Here is a 25,478-nt window from a genome sequence, read left to right on the forward strand (position 1 = left end):
CCTCTCCAGCCTGGCCTGGGTCACCTAGTCCCCTACTAGGTGCCCCAGCCCCAGGTCCCCGCCCCTACCCCGCCCCCGCATCCGCCCCCGCATCCGCCCCCGCCTCAGTCTTTCCACCGCCTACTCCTTTTCCCCACCCCCTTCTAACTTTCTCCCGGCTCGGCCAGTCTCTCTCTCTCCGTTCTCTCTCCCGGGCTGAGGTCCCGGCGCCCGCCCACCGCCTCCAGCTTTGCCCACGCCCCCAGCCCGCCCGGCAACCAGCGCAGCGCCGGGCCCGCTCCCCCGTGCGTCCTGCGGGGGAGGAGGCGGCAAGCGCAGCCGGGGAGGGGGGCAGAGGCACCGAGACACAGCCACAGAAAGAGGAGACGTGGAGGCAGGGACGGAGCCCGGCCAGCGGCGGTCACTACACGGAGCACTGGGCACCAGGTATTGGGCACCGAGCTCCTGGAACAGAGCAGGGAGTACTGGAAACCGCGAAGGGTACCCCGGAGGGTCTCCTACCGTCCATGCACAGGGCGCCCTCCCCTACAACTGAGCAGCCGCCGGGCGGAGGGGACAGCGCCCGCCGGACCCCGCAGCCCCGAGCCAAGTGAGTGGGGAGAAGTGGGCTGGGCTGGGCAGGCAGTGAAATTATTCTGTAAAGGGACCGGGAATGGGAAGCTTAGAAAGAAAACAGAATCGAGAGAGTGGGATGAAGGTGAGGAGAAAAAGGGTGGGGGCTGTGAGTACATAGAAAAGGAGGCCCAGGGCTCTGTTAGTGCTGAGTATAAGAAGAATATTACCTAGTCCCTCATTTCCTGCCCCAGGCACAGCTTGACAGGGTTGGTGGTATCTGGCACTGGGAAGCTCCATCCCTAGGGCAAGCTTCATCTCTTAGGGTTGGCCTTGGTGCCCCCAACTGGTTTAGCTTTAGGACCCGCACGAGAAAGAGAAAGCAGGCTTTTCAGTTGCTAGAAGCAGATCTCTGTGAGGGAAGAGAACATAGGATTATAGCATAGGGCAGAAAGGGGATGCATTAATTTCTCTTAATTTCTAATTCTTTGTACACAGCTTGAGTGCGAGGGGCCTTTCTATTCTAGCCCCTCCATCATTCACTACCCCCTCTTCTGCAGGGGTAGACAGGAATAGGGAAGAGGTAGGAGGTAGGACGTGGGGGCCCCAGGGGCGTTTGCACCCACACACTCAGCCACTGTGGAAGTCTGCGTGGGCAGGACAGCTCCTGAAGGGAACAATGAATACACCCCTACCCTCCTCTCCCTTGGCACCAGGGCACTGGGAGGCCTTAGGGGCCATAGAGGGGGTGGAGGAAGGTCACTACAAAGATGGGGAGGGGGGACACTCAGAAAAGGAGCTCTGTGGACAGAAGGTCAAGGCCTTGGAAGTTGCTGGTGGGGGAAGGGAGGTGCTGCTTGGGTGGGTAGGGGATTTGCCACACCCCTTTCAGCTCAGCTTTCAGGGAACTGGGGCTGGGGGAGGCCCTGTTTTCCTTGGGCTCTTCTTGAAAACCCACTGAGGAGTAGAGCAGGAGATCAGGGGTGCTTTCTGTCATAGCCTGGGGAGAAGAGAGATGTCCTGTGGGATGGGGAGTGGAGTTTTGATATTACTGTGTACTCAGTAGAAGAGGCTTGTGGAGTATGTTGGGGAGGGAGGAGTGCTTAGTTATGCTAGGTATATACTGGCTTCAATTTAACTGGCATGGCAGTTGATATGACATTAAGTGCCATGGATGTCTAATGCCAGGATGAGGGGAAAGCAAGATGAGTAAAAACAGAGGATGAGGACTGGGGGGGGGCAGGCTTTGGTCCTGTTGTGGTTGGGCACCAGCACTTGTTATTTGCTGTGGCAGATGCACAGCTATGCCTGGCACATAGTAGGTACTTTAATAAATGCTTATTTGATGCAAATTTACCATGGTATTGGTGTCTTTCTGGGCAGCTCCCACTTTCTCAGACCTACTTAGAGTCTTCAGCCTGAGCAGGTGAATAATAAACCTTACAAGGAGTGTAGAAACTCTGGATTCACAAGGAGGAAAAATGGGCTCAGGGGTTGTTGGCAAACTGAGGGAGCTTCTCTGACCTCTCTTCTTCCTGTGTGCCCTTTCCTAGGCCCAGTGCTCTAACCATGGCACTACCCCGGACACTGGGGGAGCTGCAGCTGTATCGGGTCCTGCAGCGTGCCAACCTCTTATCCTACTATGAGACCTTCATCCAGCAGGGGGGGGACGACGTTCAGCAGCTGTGTGAGGCAGGAGAAGAAGAATTCCTGGAGATCATGGCACTGGTGGGCATGGCCACCAAACCTCTCCATGTCCGACGTTTGCAGAAGGCGTTAAGGGAATGGGCCACCAATCCAGGGCTCTTCAGTCAGCCTGTGCCTGCTGTGCCTGTTTCCAGCATCCCTCTCTTTAAGATCTCTGAGACAGCAGGTGGTCGAAAAGGAAGCATGAGCAATGGACACGGAAGCCCAGGAGACAAGGCGGGCAGTGCCCGAAGCTTCAGCCCTAAGAGTCCATTGGAACTGGGAGAGAAACTCTCTCCCTTGCCTGGGGGCCAGGGAGGTGGAGATCCTCGAGTCTGGGCAGGCGGGAGCACTCCTGAGTCGGACGTTGGTGCTGGTGGAGAGGAAGAGGCCAGCTCGCCTCCTTTCTCCCCACCTGCTGGGGGTGGGGTCTCAGAAGGGCCTGGGTTAGGTGGGGTGGGAGGTGGTTCAGATCGATTAGAACCAGAAATGGTTAGAATGGTGATCGAGAGTGTGGAGCGTCTCATCCGGAGCTTCCCCCGGGGAGACGCTGGGGAGGTGACATCCCTCCTCAAGCTGAATAAGAAGCTAGCTCGAAGTGTAGGGCACATCTTTGAAATGGATGACAATGACAGTCACAAAGAGGAAGAAATCAGAAAGTACAGCATTATTTATGGACGCTTTGATTCCAAGCGCAGGGAAGGCAAACAGCTCAGCTTGCATGAGGTAAGGACCTCAGGGTCCCCCTCAGAGTTTATTGACTTTCCCTGTATCTTCCCCCTGCCCCAGCTATGGTCTCTAGAAATCCCAGGCCTCCTTCAGTACCTGTACCTCCTTCGGATTCCTTCAGATTCTTGGCTCCTCTACCTGGCTTGACAGAATCCCTCATCCCCACCAGAGGGGGAAAGTTTGGTGCAAAAGAGAACCATCCCTTTGTTGCTAAACATGTCCCAAGTGCCACCGAGACCCCAGTAACTGTCAGGGGGCCTCTACCATTCCCAGGAAGCAACAGGTTGACCCCCCCCCCCAGGCCTTTCCTTTGCCTCTCAATCTCCCTCTCTCCTACCACTGGGCTGCAGCTTGGCTTCCATTCAGAGAGTTGGGAAAAGAGATAAAAAGAAATCACTTGTCAAAACATAGTTCGACTGGAGCTGGAGGCTTCATTTCTGAGTACAGTGATGGAGTGCTGCGGGTCAGGGTTCCCAGAACCACCTCTATTCTGACTCCTCTGCCCCCCCAATCCTTACAGTTGACCATCAATGAGGCAGCTGCCCAGTTCTGCATGAGGGACAACACACTCCTACTCCGGAGAGTAGAACTCTTTTCCCTGTCTCGTCAAGTGGCCCGGGAGAGCACCTACCTCTCCTCTCTCAAGGGTTCCAGGTGAGACCCCTTTCCCCCAGACCTTCACTCACTGAAAAGCAGACCCCCTCTTTGGTCTTCCCAGTGAGCTGGATCCCCTGCTTTTTTTACTCCAGGAGTAAAATCAGGGATACTGCCCAGAGGAGCTCTAACCTCCAAACCAAAACCAGCCCCTGACCACAAAGCACAAAGTGCATTGAAGTCTTCCCTCCCCTACCCCAGGAGGATGAGAGAAAGGCCACTTGTCACTTCTGAAACAGACCTGTTAACAGTGGTACCTGAGCTGTGGCTTCCTAACAGGCCCATCTAATGCCAAGGGGACCCCTGCACAGAACCTGCTCCCCCCGCCCTTGCCCCAACATATCCCCTGCCCTTCTTACCCCAGCTCTCTTCACCTGCAGGTTGCACCCAGAAGAGATGGGGGGGCCACCATTGAAGAAACTGAAGCAGGAGGTAGGTTTCTCTGGGGAAATATGGGGTTGGCATTGAGGTGGACCCTAGGCCTTGTCCCAGTGATGCCATGGAACTGTGTTGACATCTCCCCTGTCCCCTATTGTTCATTCTTCCATTTGGGTTGCCTGCAGGTTGGGGAGCAGAGTCACTCTGAAATTCTCCAGCCACCCCCAGGGCCTGAGTCCTATGGCCCACTGTACCGCCCCAGCTTGGAGGAGGACAGTGCCAGCCTGTCTGGGGAAAGTCTAGATGGACACTTACAGGGTAAGCAGAGGGGGCAGCAGCAGGGAGTGGACCTCTGAAGGGGTGGGGCCATCAGGGGTTCTTTCCAGAGCTAGATCGCTGTTTGCCCCTTCCTCGGTAAGGGGGTGGCAGCAGAATCCTTGTGTATTGAGTTTGTTTAACCCTCCTCCAACAAGGAGATGATGAATAGAGAAGGAGCCTATAGTGCCTGGTATATTGTGGGTGCTTCATAAATGCTCATGGATCAGTCGATTGATCTTTGGAAACGGGCAGCAGGAATAACTGGGATATAGTCCCTGTTTAACCCTTATCTGGCTGACAAGGGACTAGAGGAGACCCTGGGGCAGGCTGAGTGGATCTCGGGGAGTCTATTATATTCCATGTTGCCATCATAATATGTCTGACCAGTGCCCCATGCCTACAGCTGTGGGGTGCCCAAGGCTGACGCCTCCCCCTGCTGACCTGCCCCTGGCACTGCCCGCCCATGGGTTGTGGAGCCGCCACATCCTGCAGCAGACACTGATGGACGAGGGGCTGCGGCTTGCCCGCCTTGTCTCCCATGACCGTGTGGGCAGGCTCAGCCCTTGTCTGCCTGCGAAGCCACCCCTCGCAGGTGAGACAGCTGGCACTGTTCCTTAGGCCTCATGCTTTGGGGAGAGGAAATATTCAACTAGGGGAGTAAGAATACTAAAATCAGAGGCATATTATAGGAGGATGAGAGCAATACAGGGGCCTGGGAGGACAGATTTGCACTTAGGGACCTATAGAACCATGAAGTTTCTGCATGGGGAATGTAGAAAACCTACATTTTGATGCCTAATTGTTCTACAAGTTGGAAATGGGGAATAGTTAGGGATATAGGAAACTCACTTAAGGTTGGGCAGAAAAACATCTTAGAGAGGAGAGGATGTAACAATAGGGGGAGCATAGTGAGAGTTGTTTTGGAGATGGGGTAGCAGAGTTGTGTTTTAGGGGAGGTGGGGGCAGGGATGGGTGTGCAAGAGCCAAGTAGGGAGGTGCAGTGTAGGGAGTGGGGGGGGAGAGGGTGGGGGCAGCTGCTAGGCTGAGTGACGCAGTAGGTGAAACCACCAACCCTAGCTCAGTATTTTTAAATGGTGTGTGGGTGGGAAGTGGGGGTGGAGACTGGGGGTGCTTAGGCCTGGAGGAGGAGTTGGGAGGTGGCTTCCTGTGTTTCTTTGGCCGCCTTTCTTACCGCCCCCCCCCCAGGATTCCCAGAAACTCAGTGGGGTGGAGGGGAAAGGGAGGGGGGGCAGGAGTGGGGTGAGTCTGAGAGGCCCAGGGAAGGGAGGGGAGGAGAGCTAGAGAAGAGGGGGGAGATGAGGAGAGGTCAGAGCCAGCTCGCCCCCGCAGCTCCTGCTAGAACCAGAAATTCCAGCAATACAGCGGCAGGAGACCCAGAGCCAGAGAGAAAGACAGAGCTCAGGAGCCATGCACAAGCTGGGGCTGGGGATGATGGCTCAGGACGGAGCTGAGCCCTGCCTTTGTGCTTTTCTGTTCTTTGGGGATTCCATGTTGGAACTGGTCTTTACAGCACTCCATGCCCTTTCCTAACCTGCCCCATCTCCCTGCAGAGTTTGAAGAGGGGTTGTTGGAACGGTGTCCTGCCCCTGGGACCCATCCAGCCCTGGTCGAGGGCAGAAGGGCCAGTGTGAAGGTGGAGGCTGAGGCCAGCCGGCAGTGAGGGATGTCTAATGTGGACTGGAACCCCGGACCTCTGCCTACCACAGGCCCTGGACTCTCAGATCCCTCTGATCTTCCACAGACCCTCCCATCTGCCTCCCCTGCTCCATGGGCTTTGGACAAATGGGGCATCAAGCAATAAGGCGGCCTGAATGAGGGCAGAATCTGGTGCCCCTTGGCTTGGAGGGAAGGGGATTCTGTGTGAACTCTGCCTTTCGAACACCTCTCCTGGAAATTCTGGGGTTCCTCCTCCCTCAATCTCTCATACACATTCTAATTTTGAACCCCTGTATCAACAAGTACACAGTTTGGATATTAGGGGAAACGTTGGAGCCATTCTGGGAGGGTCCAGAAGCTGAGAATGAAAACTGTTTTCTCAGTGCAAGTGGGGGAGCCCTGAGAACCCCAGCTTTCCCTCCAACTTACCTCCCTCCTCCCCATGTTTGTGCTTCTAGTTTGTTTCTTTAATTTAACAAACGCTGCAGTTTACTTCCACCCCCTCAAAAAAAAATCTTCAGTCATCCCTCCTCCCCCTCGCTCAACTGGGGGTGGAGTGGGCTCCCCTGTTAAAAAAAAAAACAAAAAACCCAGACCTTCCCTAGCTCCCTCTGGAGGGCCTGGGTTGGATTCAGGATGTCCCCCACCCTGGGACTGAACTACAGCGTCTGAGCAGTTAGAACACCTGTCCTTTCACACCGTGTACAGTAGATTATTTATTTTGTTATTTTGGAATAAAATTTATTTTATGGCTTAGGATTCATGACCCAGAGGGTGGGGGTGGCTTGCATTGGGAAGAATCTGGGGTAGGATTTGGTTTTTGAGGGGAAAGCTAGAGGGGGCCCTTGCCACTTGCTTCCTGTCCAGCTGCAAGTGGAGTTTTTAAACATGAATTGGGCAGACGATCCGATTAGCCTGCTTGAGGCAGCTCTGAGAGGTAGGTGCTACTGCCCCCATTTTATGGATGAGGAAAATAAGAATGTGAGTTTAAGTAACTTGCCCCAGGGTCATGTGACCAGTGGGTGTGTGAGGTGGGATTTAAACTCGGTTCCGGATTTTAAGTCCAACCCTCTGTAGTGAAGATACCCTGGTCAAATGGTCTGAAAAGTGTTTCTTTTAGCCTGAACTGCTGTCAGGAGAAGAAGAAAAAAATGCTATTCTCTCACCCACCAGAGACCTCTGAGGCCCGGGGTTTGCTGAGCTGGCACAAAACACACACACACACACACACACACACACACACACACACACACACTCTCTCACTCACTCACTCACTCACACTTACTTATACTTGTGTAGCCCCAACAAACTTGCATTCGTGAAAAAAGTTACACATGCAAAAACAGATCTGCCTTTGTGCTATCATACATGAAAAGTCATCCACACATTTTTACTTGTGCAGACACAAAGCCTCTGTCTACAAGGTGTTTTTTATTTTTAAAATCTGGGTGAAACCCACACCAGAAACCAACTGTACAGATCCCTCCTTCTCTTCTTTTCATCCCCCCCCCATACTCTTTAAACCCCAATTACCAGACTACCTTGAATAGTTCCAGCTCATCACTCTGGCCCCAGACAACAGTGCAAATATGTAATTGCGTCTCTGTGTTTCTGCATGTAGGTCCTGTGTCCACGAATGCAGTAGGAGGGAGCATTCTCTGTGCCCTTCCCCCACCCTCACCTGCTGCACATTTCCATGAGGAATGCTTGTGCCTCCTGCCTAGAGTGGCATGTGCCGGCATGTTTGGACTTCTTATTTACAGACCAACCTTCCCTTCCTCTTCAGGAGAGGTGGTGTGGGGGAGTAGGAGAAGATCTGCAATGCCTACAGCAGATTCTCCTGACAAAATCCTTTTACTCTGACGGACAGTGGGTCTGTCAGCAGAAGGGCAGGGGGCCCCTCTTTATGACTGTCTCAGGGAGTGGGGTTGAGTGGGGGTAGAAATCATGGACAGAATTCCAGACCAAAGCAGGTTCCCATCTCCAAAGGTTGTTGGGAGCCTGGGGAGGTCTTTTGAAGGCTAAAAAGAGAAAGGATCTCCCAGACTCCCTCATTCCTGCTAGGGTCCCCAGCTGGGATTGGCACTTAGGTCTAGATGGGAAGAAGGCGCCAACGCAGGCTGCCCATAGTGAGAGGTGGACATAAGGGGCTGGACTGGCAGGGGCCCTTGCCCTGTTTCCAGTTGCCCCTCCAGGAGAAGCTTGGTCAGGTCTTGATCAGTAGGGGGCAGCAAGGCAGGGAGGTCTTCACTCCTTATGGGAAAGCAATGGAGAGATGCAGTTGTATCAAGGGAAAAGTGAACCCCTCTCATATCTTAGATGTAGTCCTTCTTCCCTCTCCCTCCAGGATTCTTCCAGGTTCCAGCCTTCTCCATCCAGTGCCTTTCCCAACAGTGCCCCCATCACTAGCCCTTCTTCCCCATTCCCAATACTCACCAGTTTTCTAAAGGAAACACATGCTGCCCTAGCCCTTCTTCCTCACTCATGCTCACATCTGAGCAGATCATGGAGTTGGGATTGTGGATTGCTGGATCCCCCGGTGGAATCAGAACCCTTTGGTAGCACAGGAGAGAGCTAATAAGGATCTGAGTGAGGGGGTAGGGTGGTGCTGCTCAAAAGAAGGGGGACTTTGGGAGAGTTGTTCCTGAAGATTACATGATCATAGAGTTAGAGCCAGAAGGGACCTTAAGAGGTTCTTCTAGTCCAACTCTTATAAATCAGGAAACTGAGGCTCAGAGAGATTAAGTGATTTGTCCAGGGTCACTAGTAGTAGTGTCAGCAGTGAGCAATGGGTAGAGTGTTGGAGAGAGGAAAGTAGTCCTTTTACTCACTGAGGATGTGGTTGGTCAAAAGGCAAGTTCAGCTGATTCATTCTGGGAACCATCAATGTCATCTGTAGGGACTGGCTGCAAGCAGAAGTAAAGGTGGGAGGGGAGGAGGGAAGGACATCATTATGGAAGGGAGAGACCAAGAAGGAAGATATGTAGTAGAAGCAGCACTGGACTTGGAATCTGGGGTTCTGGTCCAATTCTACCACTCTCTGGGACATTGACCAGGTTATCTAGCTTCTCTGGGCCTCAGTTTCTGTATCTGCAAGATGAAAGGGGTTGGACTTCTAAGGTCCCATAGTTCTCAATCCTATGATCCTATGAACAGCTAACTGCAAACAGATTGGACGACCTCTCAAGGTCTGTCAGCTCTAATCCGCTATGATTGTCACAATTCTAACCTCCCAGAAGCCTTAATCAACAGATATCCATTGAGTACCTACTAAGTGCACAGGACTATGCCAGGTGTAGGCACTGTGGGTCTTTAAAAAGATACCATACAGTTCCTGCCTTAAGGGAGCTTTCAGCATAATAGGGCGAGAAGACTGATACTGAAAAAGTGAGCATAGCAATAAAAGAGGCATCCCAAAGCCTTATATAATCAGTTAACACGAGCTATAAGTACTACAAGAAGGCCAGAGGACAAAGAGCAGCCTGGGGCCTGGAGGATGACTAGCAGAATAGTTTCCCAAGTCTTGCCTCCATTCTCCTATTCCAAGAGTAGGTCCCCTTTTTTTGAGACTGGATCTCTCCACCTCTCCCAAGCTAGAAATGCAGGGACCACTCAAAGGACCAATCCCACTAACAATGAGCTCTGGAGATTTAACCTGCTCTGTTTTCCTGACCTGGGCTGGTTTACCCATCCTTAGGCAGCCTGGTGTCCTCCCCTTCACCTGCAACCCAACTCCAACCATACTGGTTCCAGACGTAGTGAAAACACCTGATTAGCTTTGCTTACTGCAGTGCAGGACTCTCGAGCTCAAGCACTCCACCAGCCCTGGTGTCCCCAGTAGCATGCCCCATCATGCCTAGCGATAATAGATCTTGATGATAAAAAATTCAGGAACTTCTGTTCCCCATCAAGTGGAGGGGCGGTTGCAACCAGATCTCCCTCTCACCCAGTTTGAATATCATCTGACTTCCCTTAAATGGGTTAGACTTACTCTTGGAAGGCGGGCAGCATTTTATGGGGCTCCTCCAATGGCTGTACATGAAATTGAGGCTGCACAGGGTGTACTGGGAATACCGGGGCCCTGGGACTGAGGGACAGAAAGGCCATCTGATCGTAGTCCATCTCCATGACCCCATTATCTATTACCCCTCCAGGGCACTATTGTACCAATCGCATTGAAAGAAAAACTGAGGAACCCAGTCAGATACACACACACACACACACACACACACACACAACACACACACACACACACACACACTTCCTCCCCTTAACAACCCCTAATATTCATTACTAGCTCCCCAGGGTCTTCCTATCAATAAACTATTCCCACAAGGCAATTGCTTGGTATTCTAAGAGGCAATGTGTGTGGTGGAAAGGTGGTTGGACTTAAGAGTCAGGAACTAGTTCTATGACCATGGACAGATCACTTAATGCACTCTGGGCCTCTGGTCCCTCATCTGCAAAGAAGTTAATAATCCAGTCTCTATTTCATAAGATACTTGGGGGAAAAAATGTTTTGGAAACCTTAAGGCACTATGTCAATGTTAGTTATGGATTATTATTACTTTCCCCCTACTATCCAAAGAAATCCTTACACCCTCTCTGATACGAACTGCGTGGTAAAGGGCTCAGGACTGGGTTGAAGGTCATAGGTGGATGTGGGCACCATGGCAGGCAGGTGGCTTTCCAGAGTAGGTAGTGGCTGGTCCCTGAATGAGGATAGAGAGACAAATATGTATCTGACCACTGGATCTCACAGTCCATGCTCAGAGGTTTAACTTCATGTGGAAATGTGTGGGTACCACAAACTTAGCCTCTGGTCACTTTCCCACCCTACTCACCGCTCAACAGTCATCTTGATAGTAGCTGGGACATAACCCCTGCCATCTTTGCCCATCTGTTCCGCTAGAGTAGAAGAAGAGAAAAGAAGAGATTGGAGACTCAGGAAAAAACAGAGTGACAGGATGAAGTGGGTCTAAGGCAGTAAGGACACAGGTGAATTAGGAGATGGCAAGAAATTGGGGAGGAGGATGAGGAGGCTAGAGAAATGGAGGCCAGAGAGATAGGGTGATGGAGAAACATGGTGAGGGGGGATAGAAATAGAGGATGAGGAATTAGAGTGAGGGCAGAATGGGAGGCTGAAAGTTAGATGAGAGGAGATAGAGATGAGTGATCACGATGGGGGCATAAAGAAAGGGTAGTGAGAGACATGTAGCAGGAAGTAGAAAGTGTAGAAGACCAGGAGCTGTAGAAGTATGCTCACGTGCACACACACACACACACACACACACACACACACACACACACACATTCCTATTCCTTCCTACTATTCTAGATATGGATAGTGTGTGTGTGTGTGTGTGTGTGTGTGTGTGTGTTTTATATGTACTATAAAATAATAAGATGGAAGGACTAGGAAGTTGAGAAGGGCAGGAGCTCTGAGTGTGTGTCGGGGAGGGAAGGAAAGGGAGAGGAGTCTAGCTTACGCTTGTAGTGGCTCCGGAAGGCCTCATCTTTGGGTTTCTTTGGGTAGAGGTTCTTAAGCTGAGCTAGGTCACGAATCCGGTCCCCTAGGGATCTAATAGAAAGATCCTTGGCAGAGAATGGCTGGATGTTCTCAATCTGTGGCGTACCTAGGAGGAGGAGAAAGACCCCAAGAAAGACCATCAATTCAGACCTTCTCCACTCTTCTTGCTCCCATTAAAGGTGCCTAACTGAGATCATGAAGTCAAGAGGAGGGTGACCTAGGTGTCCTGAATCTCTGGTACTTTTGAGTTTATATTGTTAAAGTACACAGAGAGAATGGAAATTAAACCCCATGGCACAGGCATGAACAGTCACAAAGGGAGAGAGAGGGGCTTCTGGATTCTTGCTCTTTTCCAGAGGACCTTGAGAGGAAAGAAGGCTTTGGGAGACAAAGCCCTGGGCTTCCAGGTAATGTCCTGGAAGAAGTGAGGGTTCTTGGGAGAAGTGAGAGGCAGTGTGGGTCATCCTTATAGAGAGCACAGTAGGAGATTGGAGGAGACTGTAGTCAGAGATGAGGGACTTCTGAAGGTTAAAGAGACCCATGAAACAGGATGAGCAGCAAGGAATCATAGGGGTGTTTCTTTACTTGGAAAGCCTCTGCCCAGGAAAGAATCCTGTGTGCACAGGCAGGGAATCTGAGACGACTTTACCATCTTGGGCCCGGATGATGTGTGCAATGGTGATGCCCCCAATCTCTGAGTCACTGAATCGAAGGAGAAAAGTACCATCTGGCTCATTATGGAGTAGGTTGTTGACGTACTGTTTGCTGATGAAGCCAATAATTAGCCTGGGGACCAGGGGATGAAGAAGAAGGATCAGAAGCTGGGAGGACACTGGGTATCCATGGGGAGAAGGGAGAAGGAGTCCAGAAGAGAGAATGCCATCAACCAGAAGCAACACACCTGTCTGACCAGTAGCTGCGGAGGCAGCGCTTGGTGAGATCTAGGACACCATCAAACCACTGCCAGAAGGTGAAACCACGGCCAAGGAGTATCTCCTAGGGAAAATGATGGAGAGTGAGGGGGCAGAGCTAGGAAGAGAGCTAGAATGAAGGCACAGAATTTGGGCCCAGTCTGAGCACAGTCAGAAGGTAGAAAATATAGCATGGGCATGTGCATTTGGACAACCATGCAAAAATATAGGCTGGGCATATGCTAGATGGCACAATGGAGAGAGTGCTGGGCCCTGGAGACTTAGCCTCAGACACTTACTAGCCCTGTGACCCTCGGCAAATCACTTGACCCTATTTGCCTCAGTTTCCTCAACTGTAAAATGAGCTGGAGAAGGAAATGGCAAACCCCTCCAGTGTCTTTGCCAAGAAAACCCCAAATGGGGTCACAAAGAGTCAGACATGACTGAAAAACAGCGTCAACTTAAAACCTAATTTAAATGTTTCCTGCTTTAGTTTAAATCCATTTCCTATTCAGCCAGTCAGTCAACAAGCATTTTATTGAGCACTTGCTACAAACTGGTATTGTACTAAGTGTTGAGGGTAGACATAAAGATAAACACATTCCTTGCCCTTAAGGAAAACGTATCATAGTGGAGAGAACACTGGGTCTGGAGTCAAGGAATCATTGTTCTACTGCCCACTCTGGTATTCCAGTACCCATATGACCCCTATATGGTAAGAGCCTATTCCAGTCTGGGCCTTGGTTTCTTCATCTATAAAAGGAAAGGCCATGGACTAAGTGGGCTAAGGTCCCATAGCTCTCAATCTTATTATTCTATGAACAACTGCTCAGTAGACTCTCCACAAAAGCCCTTACTATATACCAACTCCTCCCTGAGCTTTCTTTTCTCCAGGTTCAGCATTTCATTTCACTTTTCCTTATCTGACCTCGTTTTCCATACTTTTCATCTTCCTTACTCTCATTTCCAATCTTACATCATATCCTTCTTAAAGGGTACCAACCAATTGGACAGGACACCTTAATACGGATCTGACTGCAGCAGAAACCAAAGGAATGATGACTTCCAGAGTCTTAGCCGGTAGGGGACAAGGAGGGGTCATGGCTTCTTTTTAATACATCCTACCATGTTGACTTTTCTTGTGAAAGGATACAATATAGATATCTCATATCCAACTTGTGGTTAGCTAGGAACTCTAGGTATTTCTCTTCTATGCTTGCTGTGTCCCTGGTGAATTCTTGGTTTCTGACCCTCAGTGAGAGGATTGGAGGTGGGGGGTGAAGGGATGGAACTCTGTACTCATCCCCACTGAAAGTTATTATTATATGCCTCACAGGGTCATTGTGAAGAAGCTGATTTGCCAACCCAGTAGGGAAATATATTTATATTATTATCCTATTTTCAGGGGAGGTGGCATTTCCTCAATTGGTCAAGGCAATTTTAACTATCCTTTCTTCCTTTGTCTCAGTAGGAGATAACATGTCAGTGAAAAAAAAAGGTTGGAGTTAGAGTCTGAGGATCTGAAATAGCATCTCTGCTATTAAATAGCCATACGCTTTTAAGCATATCATTTAGCTCTCCTGGGCCTCAGTTTCCTCATCTTTAAAATGAGGGGATTAGACTAGACCAGAGGTTTCAGACATGTAGTCCACCAGCTGCCCATGGCTGACAACACTCCCAAACTGGATAAAAATAGAATTTATTTGCTTATATATAAATAATATATATATATATATAACAAAATAAAAATACAATCAAACATAGATAATGTTAATATGTGATATGTGACTCCATTTCTGTTTGAGTTTGACATCACTGGACTAGAGGACCTCTAAGATCCCTTCACCATTAAACCCATGCTCCTATAACTATCTGAAAACCCAAGGAGCAGATTGGTCATTTATCATCAACATTTCAAGGATCTATGCTTTCATTGGTGTGGGCACTCCCTTCACTGAAGCAAATAGCAATCCTTCTATGACTTAATATACTCCGTCTTTGTGTATCTTTGTGCGCCTAAAACTGCAGTGGCCAACTTTGTGATAGTTTTTTTCACACCTAGCTAGACTGGCCTTTAAACAGTAGCCCATAAGTTAGGTTGCTAGACCTAAACTCCAAGTCTTTCCAGCTAGGCAGGGCCTGCCAGAACCTAGACTCTTCCAACACAGCCTTAAGAACTCAGGGGAAAATCTTGGACCTAGAGAAAAGATGAGCAGATGTATCTTCCTCCTTTTAGTAGAAAGCTTGAGAACTACAGATATGGAATGTAGTATATATTGTCAGAATCCATAACTGTATTGGTTTTAATTAATTAATTAAATTTCATTTTAAAAATTTTTATTTGTCATGAAGAAAGGATTATTGGGGAAGAGAGACAGTATGTATCCAGAAAGGATTGTGATATGAAAACAAAAGTCATCTATAAAACTACTAAAGTTTCAAAAAGGAACGTAGAGTAACTTCCAGTCACACTATCGGATCAGATGCCATGTCATCAGTGAAGCTGATAAGCAAAAGGACTCAGGAACCAATTAATTCATGGCCCTGCTCTAGGGTGCATTTTGTGGGACCTTGTCAGGGCATCCAAGATGGTTGGAATGGGCAGGACTGAAACTGGTTTGAGCGAGATGAAGAGGTTCGGGGGGATATGGGAAGGTTGTGGCTATCCCAGGACTGCTGGAGTAAACACATATTTTTATTCCTCAAGTCTACATTATTAATACTTTTAAAAAATATTAATGAAATAAATGTTATTTTTCCACATTATAAATACTTTATAGGATCTCAGGCTTAGACCTACAAGGGATCTCAGAAGTTATGCCTTTAATCTCCCTCATTTATAGGTGAGAAAACTGAAGGTAAGGAGTGACTTGCATACAAGTACTAAATGTCAGGACCAGAATTGGAACTCCAGCTCCTCTGCCTACATGCAGCATTTTTCCATTGCATGAAGATACTATTTCCTTAAGATGGTTACTTTCTCCACAGGGGGGTGCTGGTTTGGAAGGTTTAGTGTTTCCCAGGGTTCCTGGGAGAAGGATCTAAGAAGAGAGAAAGGGACTGACCTTGTTGAACTGTGCCCATGACACAGTGCGGTTCTGGAAGGTTTCCATGTTGAGACTGTTGTCATTAAAAATCTTCTGGGCCAGAAAGAGGAAATGTTCAGGGAGCAGGCCCTGGCTTGTCCCCACCTCTGCCATGAACTTGAGGTTCAGAGTTTCACACATCTTCTCCCAGGGCACCCTTTCAGCCACCATGAAGGGTATTCGATCCTTGGGGGGCCAAGGGGAAGGGTAGAAGGGAGTTAGCCAGAGAAAGAGCTCCCAAGCCTCCACACAGCTCTGTCTCCTCTCTTCTCTCTATCTCTGTCTCTCTCTGTCCCTTTCTCTTTCTTTCCCCTCTCCTCCCTTCCACTCCTCTCCCCTCTCTTCCCTTCCTTCTCTCTCTCCCTTTCCCTCTCTCATTTCTCTCTTTCTTGCTCTTTCTCTCCTTCTCTCTCTTTCTCTCTCTCTCCCTTCTCCTCTCTTCCATTCCTCCACCCTGTCTTCCCCTCCTCTCTCCCCTTCTTTTCTCTCATTCTCTCTGCCTCTCTCATCTCTGTCTCTCTCGCTCCTTTCTCTCCTTCTCTCTCTCTTTTTCTCTATCTCTCTCCCCTCTCCCCCCTTCCACTCCTCTTCCCTCTCTTCCCCTCCCCTTTTTTCCTTCTCTCTCTCTCTCCTCTCCTCAGTCACTCTCTGTTTCTGAGTCTCCCTTGACCTTTCCTATTCTTTCCTTCTGACCCACCCTTGCAGCCCCTCTCACAGATCCAAGACCCCCTCACTCACCATCTCTGAGAAGGCATTGTCCCATAGAATAGTGGCTTTGGCATTGTTGTCCTGGTTCCCGTGGACAATGACAACCAAGGGAAGGGACAGAGCCTTGGGTAGAAAGGTAAGATGGGAGAGACGGCCTCCTTAGTGGAGGGAGTCGTAGCTGGGGCAACAGTTGCTTCCTTCCCTGGTATGTTTTGTTTTGTTTTGGTTTTGGGAGGGGGAAGGGGAAGGAGTATTTCCAGAGACCTTTGACCCTTTTTGATCCCTTTAATGTGACCCAGATGGGAAAATAGTGGGTGGGATATCCCTGCAAGGGATGTTGACCACTCATCATCACCTGACCATGATGACTAGATCTCAGAGGGATGGAGAGGGAGGGAAGGTACTCAGAACATCAGTGACATGATGGAGAGGAAGTGGGGGACAGGGCTGAGATTTCTGGTGGAGCCAGGGTAGCAGGCCACAGAGAAGATGGGCATCTTAGTAAAGGGGAGACAAGAGCACAAAGGAGTGAGGCATACTGGGAAATCCAAGACAGGAGTGGGGGGGGGGGCAAGGGCTAGAATTTCCAAGATGGAGGATACCAAGATTAGATGCTCTAGCAGTTACCTGGAGGTGGAAGGTGAGATTGTTGGGTCCTAGGGTGAAACTAGTAGAAAAGAGGACAGCACACTTCTCTTCCGTTACAGATTCTGTGCCTTTCCGTTCACAACGCTTGATCTTCTTCAGTAACTGAGATAGGAAGGAGACATTTGGGAAGGAAAGGCAAGCGTGGGATTAGATCTTGAAAGGGAAGGGATGTGTCTGTTGCCTGACCCCCTGTCTAGGGAAACCGGGCAGCTCTGGATAGACTGGGCCAGAAGGCCTCCCTCTCCTTCCCCTCCCTCCCCTCCCACCGCCTGGCCCCTCACCAAATTCTTAAAAAGGGCAGAGCAGCAGTTCCCTGGTATGCTGTTCTCCAGAGACACCGTATTGTTCGTGATTTCTCCTGTGCTTTCCCTGGAGAGAGCAGGGATAGAGTTTTAGGGGGGGAAAGTGTCTGTGATTATACATGTGAGGATATATTTGGTCTGGTTCTAGCTAGGGTCAGATGGCTCAAGCCACTTCTAATTTTCTTTTTCAAATCTGTGTCCCCATTTTCAAGTTTCCCCAGGCTAAAATTAGTGAGTTAAATGAGGCTCATGCCCTCTATTCCGGGACAGAGATGCCCCTCCTCCTTGTGACTACTGTAGATCCCTCATCTGCCCCTCTAGAGCCAGTCCCCTCATGATAACAGGACACCCATCCCTCTATAAGTCAGACTTTCTAGACCACACATAGGAGCCCCCTCCTGTCCTGAGAAGTCCCCCAGCCCCAATTTCTTCACTTACACTCCAGCCCCTGACCCCTGGGGATGATTCAGTTCCCTGGCCTGCTTCTCAGTCACCATGTCTGCCCTGACCAGGGGTGTCTTGGCTGGAGTTCCCAGGAGCCGAAATCCAAGAAGGAACCGAACCCCAGCCTGAAACTTGGTCTGTGTCTTTAGCACCTGGGGAGGCTGCTTCTCTACCAAGAAAGAGCTGTAGGGAGAGTGCCACAGGGGTACTAAGCCAGGGCAGTGGGCAGGACTGCCCCACTCCCAATTGTTTCCCCCGTGGAACCCTGTGTGGTTCTGCCCTAGGCCCAGGCCCTTCTCACGGTCGTTCTATCCAAAACATCCCCCCTTCTTTCCTGGTTTCTGCCCTTTTCCACAATGGGCTGAGCTGGGCAGGGGTGGAGAGGGGGCAGAGTGGGGGAACCTCTGCTCAAGAGGGAGCAACGCCTGCCATGAATACCTGGTAACCAGATTCCGAAGGACTTCATCCAGCTGGCCATTCAGTGCAGCCTGGACACTGGGCTCCAGCTCCCCAGTGGCCCCACCCACCTCCTGATGCAGTTGGGAATAAATGTCCACCAGATTCTCACACCTGGGGCCGGGGACAGGGGTGTCAAGGAGCTCTCGCTTCTGATCACCCTGCTCCAATCACAGGCTGGGTCCCTCTTAACTGACTCCATCTGTCCCCTCCAGTCTCTATTACATATCCCCCTCCCCAGACTCTTGCTTTCTCTCATTTCCACCCTGGGCAAGTGGCAGAAAGAATGAGGAGTCATGGTTAGAAACTCTGGGGGAAAGGGTGCTATACAAGTGCTTTAGCAGTAGAGGGAAAGAAGCTCTGGGGTAAAGGGAGCAGAGACTCTGGGGTAGTGGGGTGAGAGGGGAAGCTGTTCTGGGAGTTAAGAAAACTACCATTTTCGGGGAAGAAGGCCCTGGAGTGGTAGGCTCTAGGTTGATGAGAGGGACAAGTCTCCAGGGAGCTGATATTCAAAGCCCAGGGATAATTGCTGGACTGGTATTCCTTGCCCTCCGCCCTTGCCTGTTTCTTCTAGAAGCCCCTGTACCAATGCTCACAGATCCAAACATGACCTTCTCCACAGTCTTCATCCACCTGGCTTTCCCCCCAAATCTCCCTCAATTCTGCCCACATCTCCTATCACCTTATGATCCAAGCGTCCTCCCCATGCCAGCTCTGACCTCTCTTGAAGGGGTGCAAGGCTCTCATCAAAGGGTGCCCCATTCCCTGCCAGCTGCTGCTGCCGCTTCCAAATCTGAATCTTCTTCAGCACCAGGGCCTGGACCCCCTCCAGCTCCCTGACTGTCTCTTGCAGTAACCTTGGTAAAGACTAGACAGTGGGTAGGGAGAGGCAGAAGAAGGGTCAGAGAAACTGGGATCATCATCACCCTAGTCATCCCCTGTATCCCTCATCTAGCCCTAAAGTCCCTCTTTTATCTGCCCCCTACCACTTATGTTAGGTCTTCTTTACTCTGAGGCAGTCAGGCTGAGAGTCAAAAGGAGGTCATGTAGTGCAACCCCTGTTTGGACATAAATCTCACATCCCAAGCAAGTGATCATCTGCTTGAAGTCCTGGGCCCATCCCCATCTCCCCTTCTGCCAAACTTTGAGCTCACTCTCCACCCCCTCAGGCCCTCATTTACCTCACTTGAACTTGTGCCATTAGTTGGTTTCTCCATCATGTTCTGAAGGCACACTGAGGGGATTGAGGTATGGAGTAAAGAATTCAGAGTCAGTTGGAGCTGGGAGGGCAAAAAGGAAGATGCCATCCCCACCCTTACCACCCCCTATTCACACCCTCAAGACTCCCAGGGACTGAATGTGGTAGGGAAGCAGCATTGTTGGGTTCTTCTCTCTTGACCTTCTTGACTCATGGATATCTGCATCTTAGCTCTTTGCCCCCTACCTTGTCCTGAGTCCCTTCCCTGTTGCAGGCTCTCCCGGAGGGCCCTGATCTCTCCCACATGGTGCTGCAGCCTTCGAAGCGCCATGCTAAACTTGAGTTCTTCTTGTTTCCAGTGGAAAGTAATAGGCAGGTGATGGAACTGTAAGGAAACAGGTGCACTGAGGCTGTGGGTCATCACATCTATCACTCATTTTCTCTGTACTCAGGTGACTGCCAACCTCCCTTTCCTGGCCTCTCTCCATGCTCTGGAGAGGATACATCCCTTCTTTTCTCCCTATCCTTTGGCCTTCCCTTCAGAATGTGCATCCATGCACGCCCACCATGTCTGACTTGCCAACCCTCATACTGCATTCAGGCACTCTTGCTGTAGCCTCCATGGGAAGAGGAAACAATGGGGTCCAAAAATTCCCCTTCAGACCTTCCTCCACCTCTAGCCTCTAACCCTCGTCTCCCAGTACCGCTTCCCACCCTCCACCCCTCCCCTGCCATCTTCTTTCATTTTGGTCTCTGAACTTACTCTGGCCCCAGGCCAATTTTTAGTCATCCTGGCTCTAAGTCTCTGGGACTCTTCCTCTAGTGGTTTGTTAGAGGACACTTTTTTCCCCTCTCTCCCATTTCCAAAGCCTAAGCCCAGGAGACTGAATCAAGGGCTGAGGGAGTGGGATTGCAATACCTGCTCCATGACAGCCACCTTCTCTCCTTGTAAAATCTGTCGGAAAGTGGCCACCAGCTTCAGCGGGTCTCTCTGGTATAAATTCTGCAAAGGTGGTAAGGAAGGGCTGGTTGGTGCTGGTCTGGGCTCATCAGCTACCTTCCATTCCTACCCTGCTCCAGATACATGCAACCCACCACTAAGGAGCCCTGGAGAAACAGCCACTAAAAGACCAATGCCATCTGCAGGCAGTATACATGTCATTGGTGCTCCATCCTTCAAATGTCAAGTGTATAGACTTCTTCCCTCCAATCCCCAGCCTTTGTTAAGTGGCACAATAGGCATCTAGGTGTCACTGGCTCTGGAGTTGGGAAGACTTGAGTTCAAATCCAGCCTTAGATACTTAGCTGTATGAACATGGGCAAATCACTTAACCTCTATATGCCTCAGTTTCCTCAAATGTAAGATGGAGATAATAATAGGACCTGCCTCCCAGAGTCGTTGTGAGGATCAAATGTAATAATTGTAAAGCACTTAGCACAGTGCCTGGCACATAGCAGGTGCTTAATGAATGCTTGTTCCCTCTCTCCCTTGCCCTAGCCCTACCCTAATTCCAGGGCAGGCTCACCTCTATGCTACTGATGTGTTGCATGGTTGTCCTCCCTTCTCCTTGTTCTCCAGCTGCAGCCTTCAGGTGCTGGACAGTTTCAGAGAGCAAGGCACTAGCTATCCGGCAGGAGAAGGCATCAGAGCCACCTAGGAATTCCCTGAGAGAGAGAAGGACCATATTTTGAATAGAACTCCCTACCACCTCATGCCATGACTTCCTACTGAATGAGAGCTGATTAACTCACCCTTCTCTCAAATTTTCCAATTCATCTTGTCTATCCACCTGCTTCTTTCCCCCCAGCACTCTGCCTGTACCTTCCTCTGCTGACACCATCCTTGTTTCCAAATGTCTCAGTGATCCCAAAGTCGTCCTCGTCTCCCTACTCCCCAACCAGGGTTGACCCTCCTCTCTGCAGCCTCAGCCCTTCTCTTTTTCACAGAATCTGTCCCCCTTGCCAATTTATACAATTCCACTTGGACTTTCATAAATCCATCCTCAAAAATCTGGGGAATCTGGGGCAAAGGAAGGGAATCGGCGTGAGAATTTCAAGGACACAAGGGAGGTACCTGGAATAGGGTTGTACCGGACTCACCAGGGTTGGTTCTCCAGCCAGTCCCCCAAGAGATGCCGAAGTCGTTGGGGAAACTGTACAAATAGCCCCTGGAATTTTTCTGGGGGCATCTTGGCAACCAGACCCCAGAGAGACATAGTCTGAGAATTAGGAGGCGTACCTGGAAACGAAAGAATGAAACCCATTGCTAGAGGAAGGAACCCTGAGTCCCAAGATTTCTGTTTCTACTCTGTTTGCATGCCCTCTCTACAGTCTCCCAGTCAGAGGCACAAGCCCCTGGACTTTACCCATTTACCTTCCTCCTCCAGTTAGCTTTAACTGATGTTATTCCCCCCCCAAATACAGCCCAGACTGCCTGCCTGTCCCCACAACACATCTAAGCACAATTGAGCTGGGCACAACTTCTGAGATAAAAGAATGCTTTAATTTAATTTAAATTTTTTCTTTTATAATTTCTGGGCAGTAGGAGCAAGGGGACTATGGATGGAAAAAATGGAAATAAAGAGAAGAGGCTAGTTGGACGGGGGAGATGGCAAGATGGAAAGGAGGAAAAGACCTAAGAGAGAATTAGAGAAAGAAAAGAAAGGAGAGAATTGGAGATGAAGAGAATAGAGAAGAAAGAACAGGAGAAGGGAATAGAGAAGAAAAGGGAGATAAGGGAAAAGAAAGAACTAGAGGGGGAGAGGAAGGGAGATATAAAGGAAGAATGAAAAGAAGACATAAAATAGAATGGAAAAGAAAATCTGAGAAAAATGTTGGGGAAGGAGAGAGGAGAAATAAAAGGAGAGGAAGAATGCTGAAGAAGAGGAAAAGGGATAAGAATCAGAGGGTAGGGCTGAAGAAGAAAAAGAAAGAAAAAAAGGAGAGGGAGAGGGAGAAATGAAATGCATTCTTCAATTTCTGAGCAAGCAATATTAGTGGGTGTAGGTCAGTAGTTACCCACAGGCTTTTCAGTTCATATTTCTGACATGATTTCCACCTCACAGGTGGGTGGGAGGAGGAGGGGAATGGAAACCCCCAAGTGATGAAGATGAGGGTGTTATTTAAGGGTTGTCAACCTTATCCCTCCTCCCTGAAATCTCAGCCCCCCTTCATTGGCTCAGCCTTCCATGGAGTAACAGTAGGACTCCCTACTAAGAGTCTCTTCATCTGAGGCTCCGCCTTCTTTAGCCCTGAGTTAAGTCCCCCTAACCGCCCCGCTTCCAATGCTAACACTTTCCCCCAATAAGATTTTTCCCTTTGTCCTTCTCCTAGGGGTCCTTCTCCAGGGTCCTAGCATATCCCTATAGCTCTGGACTGGAGCCTTTCAGAAAGAATGACAGGAAGATATTCTAGGGATGAATAAGGACTCACTACCTCCCCCACCCTTCCCCATCTCCTCCAGCATTCTTGAGTAGGAAAAGGAAAGTAAGCACTTTGAATCTGTTGATTATCTCCATTTGGGCCCCATTTCTAGGTTTCCAGAATCAAAGTCAAAAGAGCTACTAGCACCACAGTCTGCTTTAGACCCATTCCTGGGGGTAGGGAAGGCAGGGTCAGGGTGTATACGTGGGGTTAATTGAATGGGGTTACGATGGGTTAACTGAAATCTCAGCCCCTTCAGCAGGCAAGAGGTTGGGGAGGAGAGAGGGGAAGGAAGCAGATAGGAAGGGGAAGCAGCACATTTGTATTAATTAGGGAAATTCCTCCCCCCTCCAGCCATGAGGTCTGAAGCCCTTCCTCTAAGTCACAAATCTCCATCCTGGCCACACCCCCATGTCTGGGAGCTAGGGGTTAGGGGGTTAGAGCTTTGACTGGGTCTCTCCCCCTTGCTCTTGGCATCAACTGTCTTTTGTCAAGGGTACTAATCCCCCTCCCCATTCTCTGGAAGGGGGAGGGAAACCCCTTACTCTACCTCCCACCATTATGACACCTGAAGGCACTACCTCAAGGGGTGGGGAGTGAGACGCAGGATCTCAGCCCTAGTACAAACCTAGGGAGGAAGGAAGAAACTTTCTAAAATAAAATACTTTCCCACCACCCTCAACTGAAGTAGTCTCTAGAGTTCCTATATCCTCCCCCTCCCCAGAGCATTCCCTAAGGTTAGGGAATTGGAGAATTTTCCTCCCCATTTAACCTCCCCTTTCCCAAGTGAGAGGGGGCAAATCTCAGCCCCAAGAACAGCCCCCAACCCTCCCCTCATCAGATCCTTCCCCTCCCCCTCACCTTTGGCAACCCCTTTGGTGTCTTCTCCCTCTCTCAGTGGACACTGCCTGGCCCCATAGGCTTGTGACTCTGTCCAGCAAGTTGGGGGGGCCTCCCCTGTTAGGGTACCCCCCCTTGATTAAAAAAAAACAACTCTTCCCAGGTCTTCCTCTTCAGTGCCAGCCACTGCTGCTTCTGCCTGCCGTTTCCGGCTTCTCTGCTTGCCTTGGGTCCCTCCCTGGATCTCTGACGACAACAGAGAAGAGAAAGTGTGCCAGAGGAGGAAGAGGAAGAAAGTGGGTGTGTATGTATGTAAGGGGGGGATTCCCGATTGGAAGCCCAATCTCAGGTCTCTGGGTGCACACTCACGGCCTTCTCTCAAGTGTCAGGGAGCCTAAGGGTCCTCACTCTCTCTGTTTCCTGATTGCCCTCCTCTCCTCTGCCAACCTCTAGGGACGGAAGCACCCAATTTGGTATCCAAGAATTTGCTTCTGCAAAGAACTCAAGAAAGTTTCTCCCTTCCACCGACTCTTCCCCTTATTCCTCACCCCCCCCCAAGACCTCCCAAGCTCCCAGTTTATGCCAGGGAGGGGTTAAGCACATCTGAGGACCCTTGCTTAGGGGCAGCCCCGCCCTTCAGACTCTCAGCTCCCCCAGGAGGGGGTGCTGTAGAACAGGAAAGCAGCTGGGATTGGGACTTTTTTTGATCCCCACCACACATACACATCGCTCTAGAAACCACACGACTACTAATTGCACAGAAGTCTGGTGAGAGGATTTCAAGGGCCTAGCTTAGATGGAGGAGGATGGGCTGGCCGTTGCATATTCCTAGGACTTAGTAAGATGATCTGGGGTGGGAGGAAATCAGAAGGAGCCCGGTAGAAAGAAGATCATTGTCTACCAATATTTCTTCCTTGTGCTCCAGAGGTGTGGATTCAAATCCTACTTTGTTGCATAAGCCTGGGAAAATCTCTTTCTCTGAAACAGCATAGAGATATACAGAGACACAAACCACACATAGAAACATAAATACTGCACACAACGCTGCGGATTTGCACAAAGACACATCAACATAAAGTCACATACAGACACAACACACCACCACACACCCAGAGATCTTGCTCAATAAATATGTGAGTCATCATCATCCCTTGGAGTTCTCCCCCACTTTCTTACGCCAGCGTCGACACCCCCCCCAACTTGGGGGGGGGGAAGGATATGCACAAGGAGTGGTGTTCTGACCATCACACACTGTAGCTGTCCGACCGGACTTTCCCTTTCTTCCCCCTCGCTGCCTTCTCCTGTCTCCAGCTGAGTTATGAGGACATAATTAGGTTTGTGCTGCCCCCTGGTGTCCACTGCTGGGACCCAAACCCAGCACCAGGCTCTCTTGCCCACACCCCTGGAATGTGGTGTGTGTGTCTGTGTGTGTGTGCACGTGGGAGTGAGTGTGAGTGGGCACGTGTGTGACAAATGCATGCATGCATGTGTATTTTCACCCAAGAGAATCCAGAGACGCCAACGTCCATCAATGATTCTTTGTAACTCCATGGTCCTTGTTCCTTTTAGGAAACGAAAGAATATATTAAAGAGTGTGTATGGGGCAGCTAGATGGCAGTGAATAGAGCATGAGCCCTGGAGTCAGGAGGACCTGAGTTTAAATCCAGCCTCAGACAGTTGACATTTACTAGCTGTGTGACTCCGGGCAAGTCACTTAACCCCATTGCCTAAAAAAACAGAAAGTGTGTGCATGTGTGTGCGTGCATGTGTGTGTGTGCGTGCGCACTCTTATAGGCATAATCCATCTCCATTAATGTCCTTGAGATATCAAAAAAGAAAGGAAAAAGTGAAGAGATAACATGAGAAGTTATTATTACAAAACTCTCCACTCCACATACCTGGGGGAATTGAGGCAGGAAGCAGGGAAACCTTAGTCTG

The 25,478-nt window shown here is 50.0% G+C and overlaps 2 protein-coding genes across 6 annotated transcripts; one reads left to right on the plus strand and one right to left on the minus strand.

Annotated features, from left to right (window-relative positions):
- Window positions 1-129: 129 nt before the first annotated feature.
- On the plus strand, window positions 130-6,753 carry NAB2 (NGFI-A binding protein 2). Its single transcript, XM_020990095.2, has 7 exons — window positions 130-589; window positions 2,106-2,964; window positions 3,488-3,621; window positions 4,002-4,053; window positions 4,185-4,317; window positions 4,721-4,909; window positions 5,889-6,753. Exons 1-7 carry the CDS (start codon window positions 507-509, stop codon window positions 5,996-5,998), a joined length of 1,560 nt encoding a protein of 519 aa, XP_020845754.1. The 5' UTR covers window positions 130-506; the 3' UTR covers window positions 5,999-6,753.
- A 628-nt stretch (window positions 6,754-7,381) lies between these two features.
- Window positions 7,382-24,023, minus strand: STAT6 (signal transducer and activator of transcription 6). Of its 5 annotated transcripts, none has more exons than XM_020990091.2 (22): window positions 23,562-24,013; window positions 21,378-21,516; window positions 20,804-20,942; window positions 20,197-20,280; window positions 19,524-19,662; window positions 19,261-19,313; window positions 18,799-18,947; window positions 18,062-18,193; window positions 17,618-17,806; window positions 17,159-17,246; window positions 16,857-16,979; window positions 16,260-16,352; window positions 15,501-15,707; window positions 12,426-12,520; window positions 12,174-12,310; window positions 11,484-11,630; window positions 10,839-10,902; window positions 10,611-10,706; window positions 9,986-10,081; window positions 8,826-8,900; window positions 8,431-8,547; window positions 7,382-8,247 (listed from the first exon to the last, which is right to left on the minus strand). In XM_020990091.2, the coding sequence occupies exons 2-22, from the start codon at window positions 21,491-21,493 to the stop codon at window positions 8,055-8,057; spliced, it is 2,532 nt and encodes an 843-aa protein (XP_020845750.1). In that variant the 5' UTR covers window positions 21,494-21,516; window positions 23,562-24,013; the 3' UTR covers window positions 7,382-8,054. The 5 variants fall into 5 exon arrangements, with proteins under 5 accessions (XP_020845750.1, XP_020845749.1, XP_020845751.1 ...); XM_020990090.2 differs by having other exon boundaries at window positions 10,593-10,706; window positions 23,562-24,012; XM_020990092.2 differs by lacking the exon at window positions 9,986-10,081 and having other exon boundaries at window positions 10,593-10,706; window positions 23,562-24,023.
- Window positions 24,024-25,478: the final 1,455 nt, after the last annotated feature.

The sequence above is a fragment of the Phascolarctos cinereus genome, unplaced genomic scaffold, assembly GCF_003287225.1.
Source record: "Phascolarctos cinereus isolate Bilbo 61053 unplaced genomic scaffold, phaCin_HiC Scaffold_1;HRSCAF=81, whole genome shotgun sequence".
Taxonomy (NCBI): Eukaryota; Metazoa; Chordata; class Mammalia; order Diprotodontia; family Phascolarctidae; genus Phascolarctos; species Phascolarctos cinereus.